The sequence below is a fragment of the Primulina eburnea genome, chromosome 8, assembly GCF_022965805.1.
Source record: "Primulina eburnea isolate SZY01 chromosome 8, ASM2296580v1, whole genome shotgun sequence".
Lineage (NCBI taxonomy): Eukaryota > Viridiplantae > Streptophyta > Magnoliopsida > Lamiales > Gesneriaceae > Primulina > Primulina eburnea.
This window is the reverse complement of record NC_133108.1, coordinates 42,531,616-42,550,011: the sequence shown is the minus strand read 5'-3', so window position 1 is coordinate 42,550,011 and position 18,396 is coordinate 42,531,616. Positions and strand designations below refer to the sequence as shown.

General features: G+C 36.2%; 2 protein-coding genes and 1 long non-coding RNA gene across 4 annotated transcripts; 2 read left to right on the top strand and 1 right to left on the bottom strand.

Moving 5' to 3' along the window:
• Window positions 1–1,158: 1,158 nt before the first annotated feature.
• LOC140839965 (uncharacterized) lies at window positions 1,159–2,601 on the top strand. Its single transcript, XR_012119815.1, has 2 exons — window positions 1,159–2,109; window positions 2,247–2,601. It is a non-coding gene; the product is annotated as an uncharacterized lncRNA (long non-coding RNA).
• Window positions 2,602–3,559: 958 nt separating this feature from the next.
• On the bottom strand, window positions 3,560–4,948 carry LOC140839300 (uncharacterized). Its single transcript, XM_073205937.1, has one exon. It carries the CDS (start codon window positions 4,946–4,948, stop codon window positions 3,560–3,562), a length of 1,389 nt encoding a protein of 462 aa, XP_073062038.1.
• A 5,003-nt stretch (window positions 4,949–9,951) lies between these two features.
• Window positions 9,952–16,151, top strand: LOC140839963 (4-hydroxy-3-methylbut-2-en-1-yl diphosphate synthase (ferredoxin), chloroplastic-like). Of its 2 annotated transcripts, none has more exons than XM_073206990.1 (20): window positions 9,952–10,189; window positions 10,678–10,922; window positions 11,109–11,266; window positions 11,867–11,973; window positions 12,061–12,161; window positions 12,244–12,320; window positions 12,657–12,776; window positions 12,969–13,199; window positions 13,572–13,688; window positions 13,784–13,858; window positions 13,952–14,029; window positions 14,159–14,218; window positions 14,306–14,368; window positions 14,554–14,698; window positions 14,779–14,917; window positions 15,111–15,188; window positions 15,265–15,424; window positions 15,517–15,615; window positions 15,718–15,822; window positions 15,918–16,151. In XM_073206990.1, exons 2-20 carry the CDS (start codon window positions 10,709–10,711, stop codon window positions 16,017–16,019), a joined length of 2,229 nt encoding a protein of 742 aa, XP_073063091.1. In that variant the 5' UTR covers window positions 9,952–10,189; window positions 10,678–10,708; the 3' UTR covers window positions 16,020–16,151. The 2 variants fall into 2 exon arrangements, with proteins under 2 accessions (XP_073063091.1, XP_073063090.1); XM_073206989.1 differs by having other exon boundaries at window positions 10,675–10,922.
• The last annotated feature ends 2,245 nt before the right edge of the window (window positions 16,152–18,396 follow it).

Genomic DNA, 18,396 nt, shown 5'->3' with positions numbered 1-18,396 from the left:
TGACATAGTAAATGGTCATACATTATGATGATTTTTACGGAGCTGAATTTCGAATCTTACTTTATGCTATATAATTAATGATAGAAAAAAAATTTAATTATAGCAAATCGATGGTTGCTTCATTATAATAATCTGAATAAAATATGGTATTTTAAAATGACAATAAACAATAATATATTAAAGGATCTCCCAAAAGGATAAACTAAAATGAAACAGCAGTTCATATGTTTGAGCATAGAAGAATCTGAAATGTAATTAAATCTTTTAAAGTAAACTTGTCATATCCCAACCTTTTATCATGTTATTGTCAATGATGTATTCTTTGGTTTGATGTTTTGGAGATATGGTTATTGGATATTCATGATTTATTATTGTATGATATGGGAATGATTATTGTTTATGGTTATGTTCATTGGAATGGAAAAAGTATGGTTATTGTAAGGTCCAAAATTAAGACGACGTAATCCAACGGCATGCAAATCTAGGAATTCTGAAAAATGGTTAATTAAACTATTTTAATTGCTTAATTGATTATGTGATATGCATGATTATATGTTAAATAGGATTTTTATTGTCATTATGCATAAAAATTTTATTCATCACTAATTAACATTTAAGCAATATTTCTATCATGTTTATCTAGCAATATTTCATCCCCATTTATCTTAGAAAAATCAGCCACCTTGGAAGATTTGTTATGGAATTTACAACTCACCATTATTTGATTCCTTTCCTTATCTCTTTCATTGTAAATAATCCCTTCAACTTTAAACCTTCAATAATTAATAATTAAGCAATATTTCACCCCATTTTTAAGAGTTCACTACAAACCGTCGCTATTATAGCGACTGTGTTTCATAAACCGTCGTTATAATTGTATTTCACGAACATATTCTTAAATCATTTGTCACCCATATCTGGTAGTAGCGAATGTCTTGAATACCTGGCACCCAAAGTCGGAATCAAGAATGACACTTTGAATTGGAAAATTATTGGACTGAAGGAGCATTCAGGTGTCTTTGTCTATAATTGTGCTATCATGGGTTGCTGAGCCATGATTCTGCATTTAGGTCTCTCTCTCTTCTTTTCCAGCATTTGTTATTGTTTGGATCATAATTTTTCAATTGTTTGACGTGATAGTCGACTTTTATGTCTGGAGTCTGTTTGGGATCAGAATTAACTGCGTGACATGAAGATATATCAAGTGATATATGCATCTCTTTTTCATTCTAGTGTTCATTTTTTTGTTGGTAAGTGTGGTGGTTCGCGTTAGTAGCCATTCCAAACCAAATGGCAGTCACAGTTATGTCTCACGTGATATCTAAGTTTGTCATCCTGAACATTTGCTGAAACTTGTGGGATTTCTATACGGAAAATATTATGCATGCTAATGTGCTATGTATGCAATTCAATTATGCTTGTTTATTGTTGGTATCGACCGACTGAAAGTTACTTGTTAAGCCAAAAAAGTAATGGATGTTACCACCCTCAACTCCTTGTCGGCAATCAAGTGCGGGAAAATCTGGTTTACCTGCAATGGTACTATGTACTGTTAGTATTTCATGTTCAGTTTTCAATGCCAACTGTCATAAAATCACATCATAACAGTTAACATACTGGATGTTTTCATCAGCTTTGATTTATGACAAAGACAGTCATTGTTCTTCTTGGGTTGGTTTATCCTACATCTGGAAGAACACTCCTCGTGTAACATACATGTATCAGAACGTGCGAGTCCTACACATTATTTTATATGAGATATGCTCAATTTTGTATGGATTAAACCGTTCTTTACTACTTGCTGAGTTGCTGTTACACATGTTGGACTTCAGCTGGGTGAAGTTAGAATTTTGAATTTGTGGTGCTTTAAGGTAGGAGGAGAAGCTTGTATATTTATAATTTTTTGTAACATCAATATTTTTTATGAGCAATTGCCCCTTCGTATCTTGCTGGTTCCACCCCTGAGCCTGAGAATGCAATGCTTATTAATTCGATTGTGTTGAAGCAAATCTTGCTACAACTTGTGTCGCTGCATCTCGCCAAGATGGATTGGCCGAAAGTTCAGATAAATCATGTGGAGCTTGGATCGACTTCCTAAGGTTTAACAAGGTAGCGTCTATATAAGAACCAAAGACGATGGAATGCAAAATATTGGATCAAATCCATAGAAGAATTGTGGTTATAGAATGTGAATGAATGTGATGTTCAGAACATTATTTTGTGATTGGAAGTTCTGTCGTTTGCAGGACTGGAGCTGAAAAATTTGCCAGATCTTCATGTTTGAGTCGAGGAACGCCTTGGTCGACTCCCTGGTACCTTTTACTTCCCGTCGTTTAAATAATCTTATTTGTGGTCACTGATTAAAGTAGCTTTGTGCCGCTAAAATTTGTCAGACTCGGTTGATATGTTGAGATGGTGCAGGAATTGTGTAAGATTATGCGGTTCAAGGCAATCTCCTGAGGCCATCTTACAAGGGGTCAGTGAGTGGCTATGAGACGTGCAAATTGAGTCTGACTTGCGAACTTTTGTAGCGCAAATGATGAACATTCAATATGTATTAGAAATAATCCAATGCAAACCAAGTTCACATATTCGAATACATTTTAAAGCTCAACCTAAGCCTATTTTATTTTGTTCAATAGCTCATGTACTTTAAGTTCATCATGGTTATAATTTTTCGTGTCAGTATATTTATTTTCTAATATTCAACTAACTTGGGGAATAATTTGAGTCTTAATAGAATTTGATAATTAAGTCTGAACTGAATTAATATAAGTAGGTAGAATTCAAATTCTACATTTAGCCAAAATGAAGCCCAAAATCATTCACCTCTTGAGATTCCAGACAAGTTTCGAGCCAACTTACCAAATAACAGTTTGAGTTCAAATATAAAATATAATACCACTCGGTGGCGATTTGATTTATTTCCTAGTCCAGCAACTAAATGTGCCCGGCATGAAACAAGTTGCAGCTGATCTAAAAGAGCTAAGGATACCCATGCTCCTGGCAGGAACCACGTCCAAGTGCAGCAGCCTATTAACTTGTCATCCTATTTCGGCCAGCTACCAATTTGTTATGCAAATCGAACTCGACAAACAATACTAAAAGCTATTGCTGCTTAAATCTTAGGCAAACAACAAATCCAACAATCCCTTCCAAAAGATTGGTAACTAAGAATCAGACACCTAAAGTTTGACTGAAGGATCAAGCACTTAATAGTAACCAGATCCATACATACAACACTAGATACATCGTACTCTTAATTGATCTTATGCAGACGAACAAGAACCCTGGGCAATATTCAGTAGTTGTCAAATGTAAGTAACATGCCAATGAGTAAACCAATGAGCAACAATCTTTAAAATAAAGCATAGTAAACATAGGAGAAACCTTCCTCCGCAACCCAGCGAAGTAAATTACAGGCATCAATTCGACACGGAATACAGATTCAAATACAATACACGAAAGAAATGTGGATTATGTCCTCAATCCGCCACTTCAATTTATTCTTAACAGAAACAAAACACACATAAACGCAAGTCCACAAGACATACAGAGCTCAGTCTCCCAACCAATCATGGGCATATACGCCACTCTTCCTCAGACTCTTCAAAAGGTTCTTGCAGTCTCCGCACATGGCTGTTTTGCAGTCTGCAGGATCTGCACAGTGGAGGAAGAGTTCATCAATACGGCATATTGCTCCAGTTTTGAATAGTTCGACAAGAATGTTCAACTCCATAAACTTCGTGTTCATCATAAGGACCACGAAATCTCCATCTGATACTGTTTCATTGAACCAGAGAATAAAGTCAAACCCTTTTTCATCAATCGGAGCACTCAAATATTCATCAGGGGTGATTTCTGGTGCAATTGAATCTCCGTCTAGGGCCGGATGATAGATAAAGTTGATGCCAGGATCTGTAACAAAAGACGAGAGAACAGACATTTTGTGATCAATGACAAACACGTCAAAAGCAGTGTGGTGGTTAGAGCAATACGGCTTCGACATTTTGGCAATGCTTGACTTAGCAAATTCTCCCGCACCGACATTAATATAAACCAGTTTGTTTCTAGAGGAGATATTCATGAAGTTGGGGAGATAAGATTGCTCCAGGTTGAACTGCCTTGAGTTTTTATGGGCAAGAGGCTCCATATACTTCATAAAGGGCTTGTTTTTTGCAACGGAAGGACAAAAAGCTGGAAGTTGAAAATGCTCAAAGGAAGCAAAGTTTCCAAATTTCTTCTTAAATATCACAAGTGTGAAGGGTCCGACACCACAAACATGAACAACATCAGAGCTCTTCAAGAATGACGCAACAGTGGTGGCAGACCTTACTAAGCCACCTGAATAGAACTTACGAGCTCCAACGAGCATCGCACCAACTCCTCCAGGACGCAATACACGCTCAATCTCCAGCACAAGGAGAGCAGGAACTGAGACCCTATCGAGATCTCCTGAGTACACAAAGTCGAAATTATCATCCTCAAAATCGAGCTCATACACAAATCTCCTCTTGAAAAGGGAGAAAAATGGGTGCTTGTCAACACCAGAAGCATCAGAATATCCCAGCTCGTGCAACGCCGATACAGAGGATGCGGATCCCTCTCCAACACACAATGATCTAGCATTTGATTGCAACAAGTTCTTCTGCATTAACTCTTTAAACACGATTTTAGTCAAGTTTTTACTCTCTTTGCACATTGTGGCATGACTCAATGGAGGAAATGAGAAATTCGAGGAATCTCCAGCATTAAAAAATGGGCTCGAGTGCAAATTCAAAGGGCATTCATCAACATCTGAAACCATTGGCTCGATTACCCGAATCTCACGGGACATTTGCATCAAAGAGAGAATAATCACAGCCAGTACAAGCATAAAGGCCCTTAACACCAGAAGCCTCACCACTGAACCCCGAAGTAAATGGCATTTCAAGAACTTGAAGTCCATTTCTAGCAAACTTAAATAAGTCCGGTTGAACCCAACTCACAGATCTTTCAAGTAATTCAAAGTATCAGATCTATAACAGCGTAGGGATTAACTCAACTTAAAAGCTAAAGATCGGATATTAGTAAAATGTTCAAGAGAAATCCAACAGATAAACAGAACAAACAAATTAGCGAGTGCAAAACCTGGACGAGGTGTGATTTCCACCCACCATTAATCCCATTGACATTTGGAACCCTAACCAGACCCTTCTCGGAACCCTTCTCGCCATTGGTTCAAACCACTCACGCATCTTAATTCAACTCATCAGTAGCTCAAGTTTAGTTGAAATTACATGATTAAATCATTAAAGACAGCTACAATAGGTTAAAATTCGTGTTGGGTTTCAGAGATTGTACTATCTAGAGTTTGGGAACGGAGCAGATGAAGTGATTATTGGTGTGGCTGTGAAGAAGACAAGAGCGAGGAGAGCAGTATAATTATTGATTTATTCGTGAAACCGATTGAATTGAAATCTTGACTTATTATTAAATAAATATATATATTAATAAATTAATAAAAATAAAAATTAAACAATAAATTCTCCAATTAGTATTTTTACACAAATAAATTTCCTCTTACAGAAAATTCTAAAAAATAATGAGTGATACAGTATATCCGAACTGTTTTATTATTAAAAAAATTTGAATTGAAATAATATATCATTTTTTATACTTGATTTTTTACCATACAATTAGCCATATTTTTTAGAAACCGTGCTTTAAAAATTGATAAAGACTAGTTTTCTCATGGAGTGATGTGATACGTAAATACAAATTTACATTTTTTTAATATTTTTTCCTGAAAAATTTTGTAAAAATTGAAATCTTTAAAATGATAAAAAAAAATTATATATTATGAGCAGTATAATCATTTATAAAAGGTATTTTTTATAAACACCTTTTATAAAAAAAAACATATCATGATATAACGCTAGTTTATTCTAAACCAATCATTTGTCATAAATTAAATATTTTATAATTTAAAATATAAATACTTTTTATAAAAAAAAAAACATATCATGATATAACGCTAGTTTATTCTAAACCAATCATCTGTAATAATATGATAATAATAATAATAATAATAATAGAAGGAAAGAATCGATATTTCTCGAGATGGGAAAGGATTTAATGCTGTCGGCTAACAGACACGTTTAACATTGTCATTGGACGGCAATGGGAAACTTGGGTGTCAAATGAGTCCATATAAAGCTAGTTATTCTAAGCCAATCATATTAAAATATCTGCAGTTATGATATATTGTACATGAATAATATACATTTATATGAATATCGATACAACGGTATTCAAATATTGAATATAATAAAAAAAGATGAGTGAGTCTCATGTGAGACCGTCTCACGAAATACAATAAAAAAAAGATGAGTGAGTCTCATGTGAGACCGTCTCACGAATTATGATTCGTGATACGGGTCAACCCTACTCATATTCACAATAAAAAGTAATACTCATAGCATAAAAAGTAATATTTTTTCATGGATGACCCAAATAAAAGATCCGTCTCACAAATAGAGCTCGTGAGACCGTCTAACACAAGTTTTTGCCAAAAAAGATTATACATTGAATAGATGAATATCATCTTATCAATGTCTATTGTTCACATAAATATAAAAGATAAGTTTGCAACATATCAAATATATATATATATACACATATAAATGTTCCTAATAATGAGTGGCTGCGAGTCGCTGATAACTTTTAGGTCAGCGTTCGCGCGATGGAGTTTTCATCGGCCGATGGAATTCCTCACCCTCTGCGAGAATATGACTGAAGAGTACATCATGTAAAAATAGAGCAGGATTTCTAGTCATACTCTGTTGTCACGTGAGTTTTGGTCGTTTCTTTATTGAAAGTGAGACCGCAATATATTTTAAAGCTGCGTATTGTTCTGCTAGCAGTTCCCTTAGCTGAGCCAATGAGATCTCAAATTGCTCAATGATACTCTCCACCAACTTCTTGCTTCAACTTGGCAAGTTGTGTCTAGAAATTCGCTGCCTTCAAAATACTCTCTGAATCAGTTCTTTACAAGCCTCTGCCTCCTATATTACTTCTCTTAATACACCGAAACCAATGAGCTGTCTACCCTGTGTTAATATATAATCCAATTGTACCAAACTGTGAGGAGGTATGTGATTGATCTCAAAATATTGTTTGGCCTTGGAGACCCATCCAACTGGACAAGAGCTCGCTTGCTTAGGCTTCTTCACCCTCGGATAGTACCCAAATTAAAGCTCAGTCTCATACCACTGGATTAATTGAAGCCTTTTTCCTGGTAAACATGAACTTTCTATTCAAACGTGTCACTCGTTCGGTGCTGATTGCTTTTGATCCAACATAGTGTTAATTGTCCTACATCGGTTGGATAAATAACTTTTGAGTGATATATATGGGATTGGACAATCCTCACCTCTAGAGCTAGCTTTTGGGGTTGAGTTAGGTCCAAGTTTCAATCTTAACATGATATCAGAGCCCGGGTTCCATCGTTATGTGTTGGACTGCCTATAATTAGGCCACCCGTTCTGCCCATAATTGGGTCATTTGTAAACTCCACGCTCCAGATGTGCATTCATGGACGTGAGAGGGGTGTGTTAATTGTCCCACATCGGTTGGATAAATAACCTTTGAGTGGTATATAGGATTTGACAATCCTCCCTCCTAGAGCTAGCTTTTGGGGTTGAGTAAGGTCCAAGTTCCAATCTTAACACATAGTTGTCATCAGTATGTTCTGACGGTTTAACTTCACCCTGTTCTCCTTTTTCAGCTACATTTCTTGTAATCCTGAGAGTCTTGTGGCAAATGCTATCGAGCTTTGCGCACCATCTGGAGACAAAACCGAGAAAGCCAATAACCAGAAGAACTGGCAATGGAGACATACGAGTGCAGCTGGTCTGGCTCGGCACAGATCCAAGTCTATATACCCTATTCTGAGCCTTTTAAGCCTATCAAAGCCATGGGAGTCGATCTTTTCCCTCATCCACCACACTGTGAGCTAGTGATACACCTGGAGAGGTAACCTATCCCGATGCATCAAGAAACCATCCTTTCAAACGAAAATGTCCGTGGTGTTGAGTAGGGTGGCCATGTATGTTTTCGGCAGTTTGAATATCCTTTGTAGCAAATTTATCCTTTGCAATTATTTCAGTTAACCCTGTGAGGAATCCTGTTTTTGGAGCTCTAAATTACTGATTTTTCATTTGGTCATTTTCTATCAATAAAAATGCTTTCAAGTCTCCTGTGAAGGTCGATAGCACTTGGTTATTAAAATGCAGTCAAGAAGAAAATGGCCATGAATTTAAACCTTGCGAGTTGCTACAAAGATGGAGAAATCGTATATAAATTAGTTGATTAGGAATTGGTGTGTGTATTGCTAATTAAATTCATTAGATATTAATGTATTCACTAAAACATCATAAAATTTGTTGGGATATACGGTGACTCTCAAGATATGGGCTGCAACAATGTGTCAAGTGGTTGTGGGCTTGGGCCATAAGCAATCTGTTGGACAACTGGCAGTGCCGTGAAGGCTGGAAACTGAAGAACAAACTATATATAGTTGAACTCCAGGTTTTGAGAGGCATCGGATGAAACACGCTTGGTATAAGAGATACACAAAGAGAGGACACTGCACACACAAAGAGGTAGAGGGATTGAGGGAATAATCTCAATTGTAATTCATCTTTAACTCTTGGTTATGCACTTGTAAAACTCTCTGTTATATCAATACAAGAAAGCTGCTCCGTTCTTCCGTGGACGTAGGCTATTCAAAGCCGAACCACGTAACTTGATCGCATATTTTCTCGTTGTGTTTTCATAGCCTTGTTTCGTTGTACGTGCATGTACGTGAACTTGAGTTCTTGATCAATTATTTCTAACAAAATTAATATTATATTATTAAGTTTAAAACAATAGAGTTTTTATTCTATAAGCATTAAGTTGCAGATCGATTCTATTTCTACTTGAGCTTTTTTTTTCTTTCTTTATTCTATTTTTTTCGTTAGTTTTTATAATTATATTTTGTTACTCATTTAAATTTAAAAAAAATGAATTATAAAAAATATTGTACAAATACGTAAAAACGTAATGCATGCCTCAGTTCATTAATATAACCATTAAATTTTATGTGATGATGTCACACGTTATTCTAATTTATTTCAATTATTTAACTCGAGCTTTATAAATATTTGCAATCTGGAAATAAGAATTGCTTGTAATTTCTGTATATTATATAAAGGAGTAGGTCTCTTGTGAGACAGTCTCATAAATATTTATCTATGAGATGAGTCAAATCTACCGATATTCACAATAAAAAATAATAGTCTTACCACAAAAGGTAATATTTTTTCATGAATAACCCAAGTAAAAGATCTGTCTCACCAAAATATGATATGTGAAATCGTATTAACGAAGTATTTTTGTAGAATAAATAAAATATATATTGGAAAATTTTTTATACTTTTTATTTGCCGCTATTTGTAAAGGTGATCGTGTTTCTTGTGTTGCACACGATCCAAAACACATGAGTTCTGGCAAGCTGAGGCGTAACTTAACGGAATATTCTAACCGCCGAAAATAAAACTGACAATATATTTGCTGTTTAGTCCTTGGATGTCCTACTAAATTCAACACATTTAATAACCAAAATAATATTTATTAAGCTTATGAATGTTAAGTGCTCAAATAAAGTCGTCCGTATTTTTGTTTAAAAATTATATTCATATCTAAATACACTTATATGGAATCACATTTAAATAATTGTGTTTAATAAATATTTTTATGTAAAAAATTAAGCCAAATGAAAATAAAGTGGATCAAAATTGAATTTACAAAAATTCAGGGGGTGAAAATGTGAACTAACGAAGCTTCTCCGTGTCACCCGATTGTTGGTTAATAATAGTCACGGCATGTTTTCCTCAAAAAAAAAAAAAATACTCACGGCATGTACAATGTATTTTGTATGGCTGTGGATATTGAAGAACGAAGATGCTGGTGAAGTAAAACTTGTCCGTTTACCAATTAGACTAGCTTTCAGCCAACCTATAATCCTCGGAAGTATAAAAATTTCCCACCAACCTCTTGTCTTTTCAATCCGAAATGTCTTTTTCCTCCGCCTCTCGAAAAATTGAGCTCAAAGTTTAGTCCATTCAGTTGGGTTGTTTCTTCATTCGTTTTTTTTTTCTTCTAGGTGAGTCGCTTTTTTGCTTGATTCTGATTGCAGTTGAATTTTTGTTTTGGGTTCTCTCGGGACTCGGATTGTGATTTTTGGATGAGTTTCGGTGAGAAGATTTCGAACTTTTATTTGATTTTTTGGTTATTTTACCGTGTGAGATATCGGATTATGCGTTTCTTGTTTTTCATTTTTCTCCACTTACTTGGGTGGAATTGTCTGGACTATAAAATTTAGTTGGACTATTTGGGCACTGGGCAACTCGCTTGTTGGGTTCACCCTGGAATTTTGTGAAGTTGAGGGGAACCCGGTTGATATAAAGTGGATGAGTTTCGTGGTGGCATCAAAGTTTTTCTTTTTTAAGCTTATTTTGCTGTTCATCTCAGTTGCTTGCGACCAAACAGCGCTCAATGTGTTTTTGGAACTCTTTTGTGCCTGTTCTTTATCCATGAACAAGATTTGATTGCAGTGTTAGTGACTTAATTGTTGTTTTCATGTTTTAGGAGTGTGTAGTCCTAATATTCGGTGGCCTAGAGAATGGCAGCAGGAACTGTTCCGGCTTCATTTACAGGCCTAAAAAGCAGGGATCACCATGGCTTGGGCTTTGGAAAAATTTCGGATTTTATCAGGGTCTCTGATTTGCAAAGGATAAAATTTCGCCAGACCAAGGTTGCAGTGATTAAAAATTCTACCAGTCCGGCTTCAGAAACCATTGAACTCGAGCCGGCATCAGCAGGAAGCCCACTCTTAGGTACCTTTACACCACATAGCATGCTTTGCATTTTCTGCTTTTTTGGCAGAACTGGAAAAGACCCATTATTTTGCAAAATCTATTAGTCCATATTATGAGCATGCTGTGGTTAGATTTGTTTTCATCACAAAAGTTTCTAATGCATTTCTGTGTGTCATATCTGATTCATCGATTATTTAAATTTAGTTCCTAGACAGAAATACTGTGATTCTATACATAAAACTGTGAGGAGAAAAACCCGAACAGTGATGGTCGGAAATGTTGCTCTTGGTAGTGAGCATCCCATCAAAATTCAAACAATGACCACAACAGATACGAAGGATGTTGCTGCAACTGTTGAACAGGTTCTACTACTTAAGCTTTTTGTATTTAAATGGAGCACCTGAAAAATTTTCCTCTCTCTTTTCAGCATTATAATTTGATGAAATGAAAGAGGGAAGCATATGCTTTACTTGCTAGTTATTGATTACTTTGTTATGGCAAGAGATAATTTCTTGTGGCCGTGTTTTATCATACTCATGTTTAACTATACATTATCCTGTGCTCATATCTAATCAGTAGGCTGACAATCGTATTCACTGAAGTGTAGTTGGTCTTGGTTTCTGAAATGCAGGCTTAGTCAATTGATTTGTAAGGGTCTTACTAGAAAAATAATTGAATGGATCTAATCTTGGAATATTGTCGGACATGTCATATAATTCGCGTTTCATAATCATCGTCTTTTGCACTCCAAAAAACTTGTTGAAAGTTTGCACACAATTTGTTATTTTAAATACAACGAGTATCCAAATCATTGCCTAAACATCATCGAGAAGTTAAGAAGCATCATTTAAGCCTTAAATATATCTGAAGGAATATAATGTTGTGGAATAAAATTGTCAGCGTTATGCTTATCTGTTTAAAGCCTCTATTTCAAATAGTATTTAGAACTTATATACTTGCAGGTAATGAGAATAGCAGACCAGGGAGCAGATATTGTTCGAATAACAGTGCAAGGAAAGAAAGAAGCAGATTCCTGCTTTGAAATTAAAAATTCCCTTGTCCAGAAAAAGTTGGTGTTCCATGATTTCATTTAATAGTTTATATATATATGTATATATGTATGTATACACACACTCAATAATTCTTTATTATGCAGCTATAACATCCCTCTAGTGGCAGACATTCATTTCGCACCACCCGTGGCAATGCGAGTTGCTGAATGCTTTGACAAAATTCGTGTCAACCCGGGAAATTTTGGTACTTAATTCTCCTATTCTCCTCTCTTTTTTTCCTTCATACCATCATAAACTGGTAAATGTAACATGTTAGCACTTTTCAGCCGACCGGAGAGCACAGTTTGAGCAGCTGGAGTACTCAGAAGATGACTATCAGAAAGAGCTTGAGCATATTGAGAAGTTCAGAGCCAGGAATTAGTTGTTTTGCAGAATAGACTATATTAATAATTAGATTAATGACATGATAATTAATATCTTATCGATGAGTTGACTTTCCTGTTTTATTTATTTGTTCGTTGAATTGTTTCTCTCTACTGGTATAGCATTTATAGTCGTTGTATTGTTTCTCTCTACTAGTATAGCATCAATAGTTTTCCCTGGAATAAATAGAAAATCAGAAAAAAACACATTTGTATCTTTCTTCTTGACAACATGGATGTGGCACAATGCTGTGGTTTCATCCTCTCAGATTGAATCTTTATGACGTATATTATGTTTATATTTATTTGTAATTTAGGTCTTCTCTCCTTTGGTTGAAAAATGTAAAAAGTATGGGCGAGCAATGCGCATTGGAACAAACCATGGAAGCCTTTCAGATCGCATAATGAGCTACTATGGTGACTCGCCCAGGGGAATGGTGAGTTTTAATTCCAACACATTGAAGCAGTGCTCCATCCCTTTCTATGTAATTGTGTCTTCGTTTAACTGCTTTCAGTAACACCATTTGATCCTGCAACAGGTTGAATCTGCATTTGAGTATATTAGGATTTGTTATCTAATTGTGGCTTTGTTTAACTGCTTCCAGTAACACCGTTTGATCCTGCAACAGGTTGAATCTGCATTTGAGTATGCTAGGATTTGTCGGAAACTGGACTTTCATAATTTTGTATTTTCAATGAAAGCAAGCAATCCCGTTATTATGGTCCAGGCATATCGCCTTCTCGTAGCTGAAATGAATGTTCTGGGATGGGATTATCCATTGCACCTGGGGGTAACTGAAGCTGGAGAGGGTGAAGATGGGCGAATGAAGTCTGCCATTGGTATTGGGACACTACTAATGGTATGTGTTTTCTTTATGGTCATTTAGTTTCTACATTATCTTAAGAAAGATTGATCTTTTAGGGAAACGGTAGTGAAGGTCTGATACTGCTTAATAGTTAAATATATCGTAGAATCGAGGTCTTACCATTGTACCGAAAGTTATAAGTGATTGTAATGATTCAATTCAAATTGTTTGAACCATGTAACAACACGTATACAAGGTTTTTATTGCTATTCTTTATAGGTAGCCACCCGGTATCATAGAGGCAGCCGTTGCTCTTGACAATTTTTATGTTTCAATTGCATGCAATATTTACTATTGCTTGTTCCATTCATCATTTAAACTGCAGTCAAGTTGTCGTGGCTTTCAAGGTCTCTGTTGATTATGCAGGATGGTCTCGGCGATACCATCAGAGTTTCCCTAACTGAACCTCCAGAGGAAGAGATTGATCCCTGTAGAAGATTAGCTAACCTTGGTATGGAAGCAGCTAAGCTTCAGAAAGGAGTGGTACAGATGCTACATAACGTAGCTATTATTTTGAACAATAATTTTCACAATTGATCAAGAAAACATAAAGTGTTTCTTGTCCTTGATATAACCAGGCACCTTTTGAAGAAAAACATCGACGCTATTTTGATTTCCAGCGTAGAAGTGGCCAATTGCCCGTGCAAAGGGAGGTCAGATTTTGAAATTTCAACTTGCTAATTTGATTGGTCTGAAGGATTTTTCTGGACCTTGGAACTGATAGTAGTCATTTCTTTTTTATAAAGGGCGAAGAAGTTGATTACAGAGGTGTTCTTCACCATGATGGCTCGGTTCTAATGTCTGTGACTCTGGATCAGTTGAAGGTATCTGCTATGGTCTCTTGCTACTATCATATTTTCAGTTAGAACCATTTTGTTTAATATTTCATTTCCCTTACTTTCTTCTCTCGTGGTTGTGCCTTTCTGATTTTTGTTTTCTCCCTTGCCCTGAAGGCTCCTGAAGTCCTATATAAAGATCTAGCAGCAAAACTTATTGTTGGGATGCCATATAAGGTACACTCGAAAGTCCTTATTGCATGATTAATAAACTGTGACTTTCTTTATGGGTGACTTTTCAAAAAAACTAAATAACTGTTGCAGGATTTGGCAACCGTAGACTCGATCTTGCTGAGAGAGCTTCCACCACTAGATGATAAAGATGCTGTTAGTCTCTTTTTATTTACCTAACGCTTTCAGTAACGGCATCCACCATCACACTTATTTTATGTGCGGAAACGTGAACTTTATTACCTTAAGAAAGGGAAAAATCTCAAAGTTTAGCTGCATATTTTATTGGGTGTTTCCCAACCCGTGAGAATAACTAGATATGGTACCCATATTATAAACAGCGACTGGCACTCAAACGATTGGTTGATGTAAGTGTGGGAGTTATAACTCCTTTGTCAGAGCAACTGTCGAAGCCATTTCCCAACGCCTTAGTCCTGATAACTCTCAAGGAATTATCAAGTGGTGCTCAAAAGCTACTCCAAGAAGGTGTGCCGCTAGTTGATAATACTCTAAGCATTCTGTATTGCGATGTTTTTGATCGTGCTAACATAGTTACATTATTTCAGGAACACGATTGGTTGTCTCTGTGCGCGGTGATGAAACCCAAGGAGAGCTAGAAATTCTTAAGAGCATTGACACTACAATGGTTCTTCACAATCTACCATATGCAGAAGAGAAAACTAGCAGGGTTCATGCTGCAAGGAGGTATGTGGTAGGACCAAGTGCTTGCTATTGTACAAAAAACTCTTTGATCATCGTGCAACATGTTTATATAGTCACTCAGGACAATATAAGCAATTATCAACACGTCATACCACGCAAACCACATGGACCACAATTTTAGGCATTAAAACTACGGATTTTTTCAGGGTTATCTTAAGTTGAGGATATTTTGCAGGCTCTTTGAGTATCTTTCAGAGAACTCCTTGAACTTTCCTGTAATTCATCATATACAATTCCCTGAAAAAGTTCACAGGTACCCAAACACGACGGCTCTTCGCTTAGACAAATTTCGGAAACCTGAAACTAACATCTTTTCTGCTTACTGATAGGGATGATTTAGTTATCTGTGCTGGGGCAAATGCAGGAGCCCTTCTAGTAGATGGACTAGGAGATGGTATCCTACTGGAAGCTCCAGATCAAGACTTTGAATTCCTCAGAAATACATCATTTAATTTGTTACAAGGTTGCAGAATGAGAAATACAAAGACGGTTAGTATGACACCATCAGAAGATTTAATGAACATGGATATAATTGTAGATTTCTCATGTGATTTGACCTTTGTTCAAAATTCCTGTATCAGGAATACGTGTCATGCCCGTCTTGTGGAAGAACTTTATTTGACCTTCAAGAGATTAGTGCAGATATAAGAGAAAAGACATCCCATTTACCTGGTGTTTCAGTAATTACTAATATCCATATATATCTCTCTTGTCGGTCAAAGCACATTGCTCCTACAGGAAACCAATCATATCGAATATTTCAAATGTTTTTTCGCTTGCAGATTGCAATCATGGGCTGTATAGTGAATGGCCCGGGAGAAATGGCTGATGCAGATTTTGGATATGTTGGTGGCGCTCCTGGAAAAATCGACCTCTACGTTGGAAAGGTAACCACTTTCACATTTTCATCAAATGAAATGCAGTGTGCTTTTAATGATCTTTTTTCTTAACACGATATCAAAAAACATATGTCATTTTTCAGACTGTGGTTAAACGAGGCATTGCTATGGAACACGCAACAGATGCTTTGATCCAGTTGATCAAAGACAATGGCCGTTGGGTGGAGCCACCTACAGAAGAGTAGAGAGGAATTTTTTCCAGAACAAATAAGCTACCAAAATGTATTACTGCCGTTGTATAATGTAACAAAATTTCCAATTATCTGAAGTTCAAAGCAAATGCAATCATAGTGATAACATCCAGTTGCTGCATGCGAAATTTGGAGTGTTTATTTATTTTCTGATTGATGTCATTTATTATATAGCATTGTAGTTATTGAATCCACGGGATTATTTTCGTGTATCGACAGTGTACAATGCCTATATCGTGTTTCAAGTGGGACGCGGTCTTGTTTCGATGGAATAGTTGGTATCTGATGATAGATCACAAGTTCGAATACATAGAACGTGCAGGGTTGTATTTGCATCAACTCAAACTCAAAGTGAGACACTACTCAAGGTTGATTTCAAGTGAGCTCGAGTGGAGTTTAGAACGGCTCGACCATGTGGTTTGTACAAAAGGGCTATACAAAGTAACCATCTGATTTAGTTCTACTTCCAATTACCTTTGCATTGTGCATGCACCCAATGTCGGGGTTTGTATTCTACGGATGGAGTTCACATGCCAAAATATTTTTTTACTCAATTGTTACATACATTTCATTTGTATTTTTTTGTACTACAAATAAAGTTACCCTTGATCGGGATAGCCTTGGGTCGTTACAATAAAAGGCGCCTTTTATTGTAACGACCCATTACAGGCCCAGTGGACCGCCTATACGGCCCACTGCCCCAATCAACCCAAGGCTATCCCGATCTTGTGACTTGGCCCGTAGGCCCAGTGGGCTTGCCCATCCTGTGGTGTCACTCACGGGCTTTCCATAGGCGTCGTATGGGTTACTCATAGAACTCTTAAGCCATGAACTTAAGTTTGTGCCTCCCCAGGATCGAACCCAAGATCACATGGATATATAGATACTTGGCACAATCCTGGTACCAATTGAGCTACTCAATTGGTACCAGGATTGTGCTAAGTACCTATATATCCATGTGGTCTTAGGTTCGATCCTGGGAAGGCACAGACTCCAGTTCATGGGCTGGAGGAGTTCTATGAGTAACCCGTACGACGCCTATGGAAAGCCCGTGAGGGAAAAGACCCCATAGAGAGAGCCCAAGATCGGGATAGCCTTGGGTCGATCGGGGCAGTGGGCCGTATGGGCGGTCCACTGGGCCTGTAATGGGTCGTTACAATAACCCAATAGTATATATCACAATACTTATTATCATTTAATCTTGTAAGTTATACTTTCACAATTGGGAAAAGAATTTTTTTTAGAAAGTGGAATATTGATGAGAATTCTCAGCATAAAATTTATATTCATTTCAAAAATAAAATAAACTTTTTGCCTCTACATTTTCGGTTTTTTTTTTTTATGTTACTAAATTAACGAACACCTACCTATATACAACTAAAAAAATTATATAAAAAGATTGCTAATTTATTGGAAAGTGTTAAAAAGATAAAATTTACGATAAAAAGTAAAAATCTCAAACTCAAAAAATATATTAAACTACACTCTTTTATAAAATTTTCTTCACTCAATTGTATTTTTCTTCACAAATTGATATATCTATTTAAAGATTTTCCTTAGAAATAATCTAAAAATAAATACATCACTACATACATTATTACATACTAATTTTCAATATTTACCACTCTTATTTTTAATCCAACAAAATAGTTTTCCACCTTAACAAAGACGCGTGTTCCTGTCGGAATAAGGGAATAGTCGCAAGGGCGACTAATAGCTACCAGAAAAGCACGTCATCGAGTCATCAAAATCCAAATCCAAATCCAAAAAAAAAAAAAAAAAATCAAAATCAGTTTCTAAATAATTTTCAATCGAAATCGCCATGATCAGTGTTCTTGCACAGGTCTGTCTCATTCATTCAAGCTTGTCTCATTGATTTTGAAGATTGGTGGTTTCTAGAAAATCTAATCCCATGGGTGTAATTGTGTATATTCTAATCGTGTATTTTTGCAGGAGCGCTTGTTAGGCGCGGCGCTAGGGAGCTTATTAACGGGAGTGGTGGTCTTCGAGCAGCGTAAAAGCATTTATGAAACAATTTCCAAGACTCAACCTGAGGTGATCTTTTTCTATTCTTGTTTATTGCTTTTGGGGTGGATGCATTTTTCATGTCAGTGTCGATGTTAGTTTATCAAACCCTAGTGGGGATTGTAAGTAAATCCTTTTCTATTGGTTGATTAGATTACTAATTCTTTGGATGATTCGTCTTTCAGCTGTTGGGGGACATTCTGAGTAGCTTCACAGCGTTTTCGAATGTTAATTGTAACGGCTGTTCGGAGTTTCTTCATCTTGAACAATTTTATTCTTTTTTATATTTCTTCATCTTAAATTTATTTTTGGATTGCACCTATCTCTCTTCACTTAACATTCGACT

What these genes read in the sequence shown, in the direction of transcription:
- LOC140839300 (XM_073205937.1), bottom strand. Translation starts at nt 4,948, where the DNA reads ATGGACTTCAAGTTCTTGAAATGCCATTTACTTCGGGGTTCAGTGGTG.
- LOC140839963 (XM_073206990.1), top strand. Translation starts at nt 10,709, where the DNA reads ATGGCAGCAGGAACTGTTCCGGCTTCATTTACAGGCCTAAAAAGCAGG. An exon ending in AGCAGGAAGCCCACTCTTAG is followed by an intron (nt 10,923 to 11,108) that starts GTACCTTTACAC and finishes ATTTAAATTTAG; the next exon opens with TTCCTAGACAGAAATACTGT. An exon ending in TCAAAAGCTACTCCAAGAAG is followed by an intron (nt 14,699 to 14,778) that starts GTGTGCCGCTAG and finishes ACATTATTTCAG; the next exon opens with GAACACGATTGGTTGTCTCT.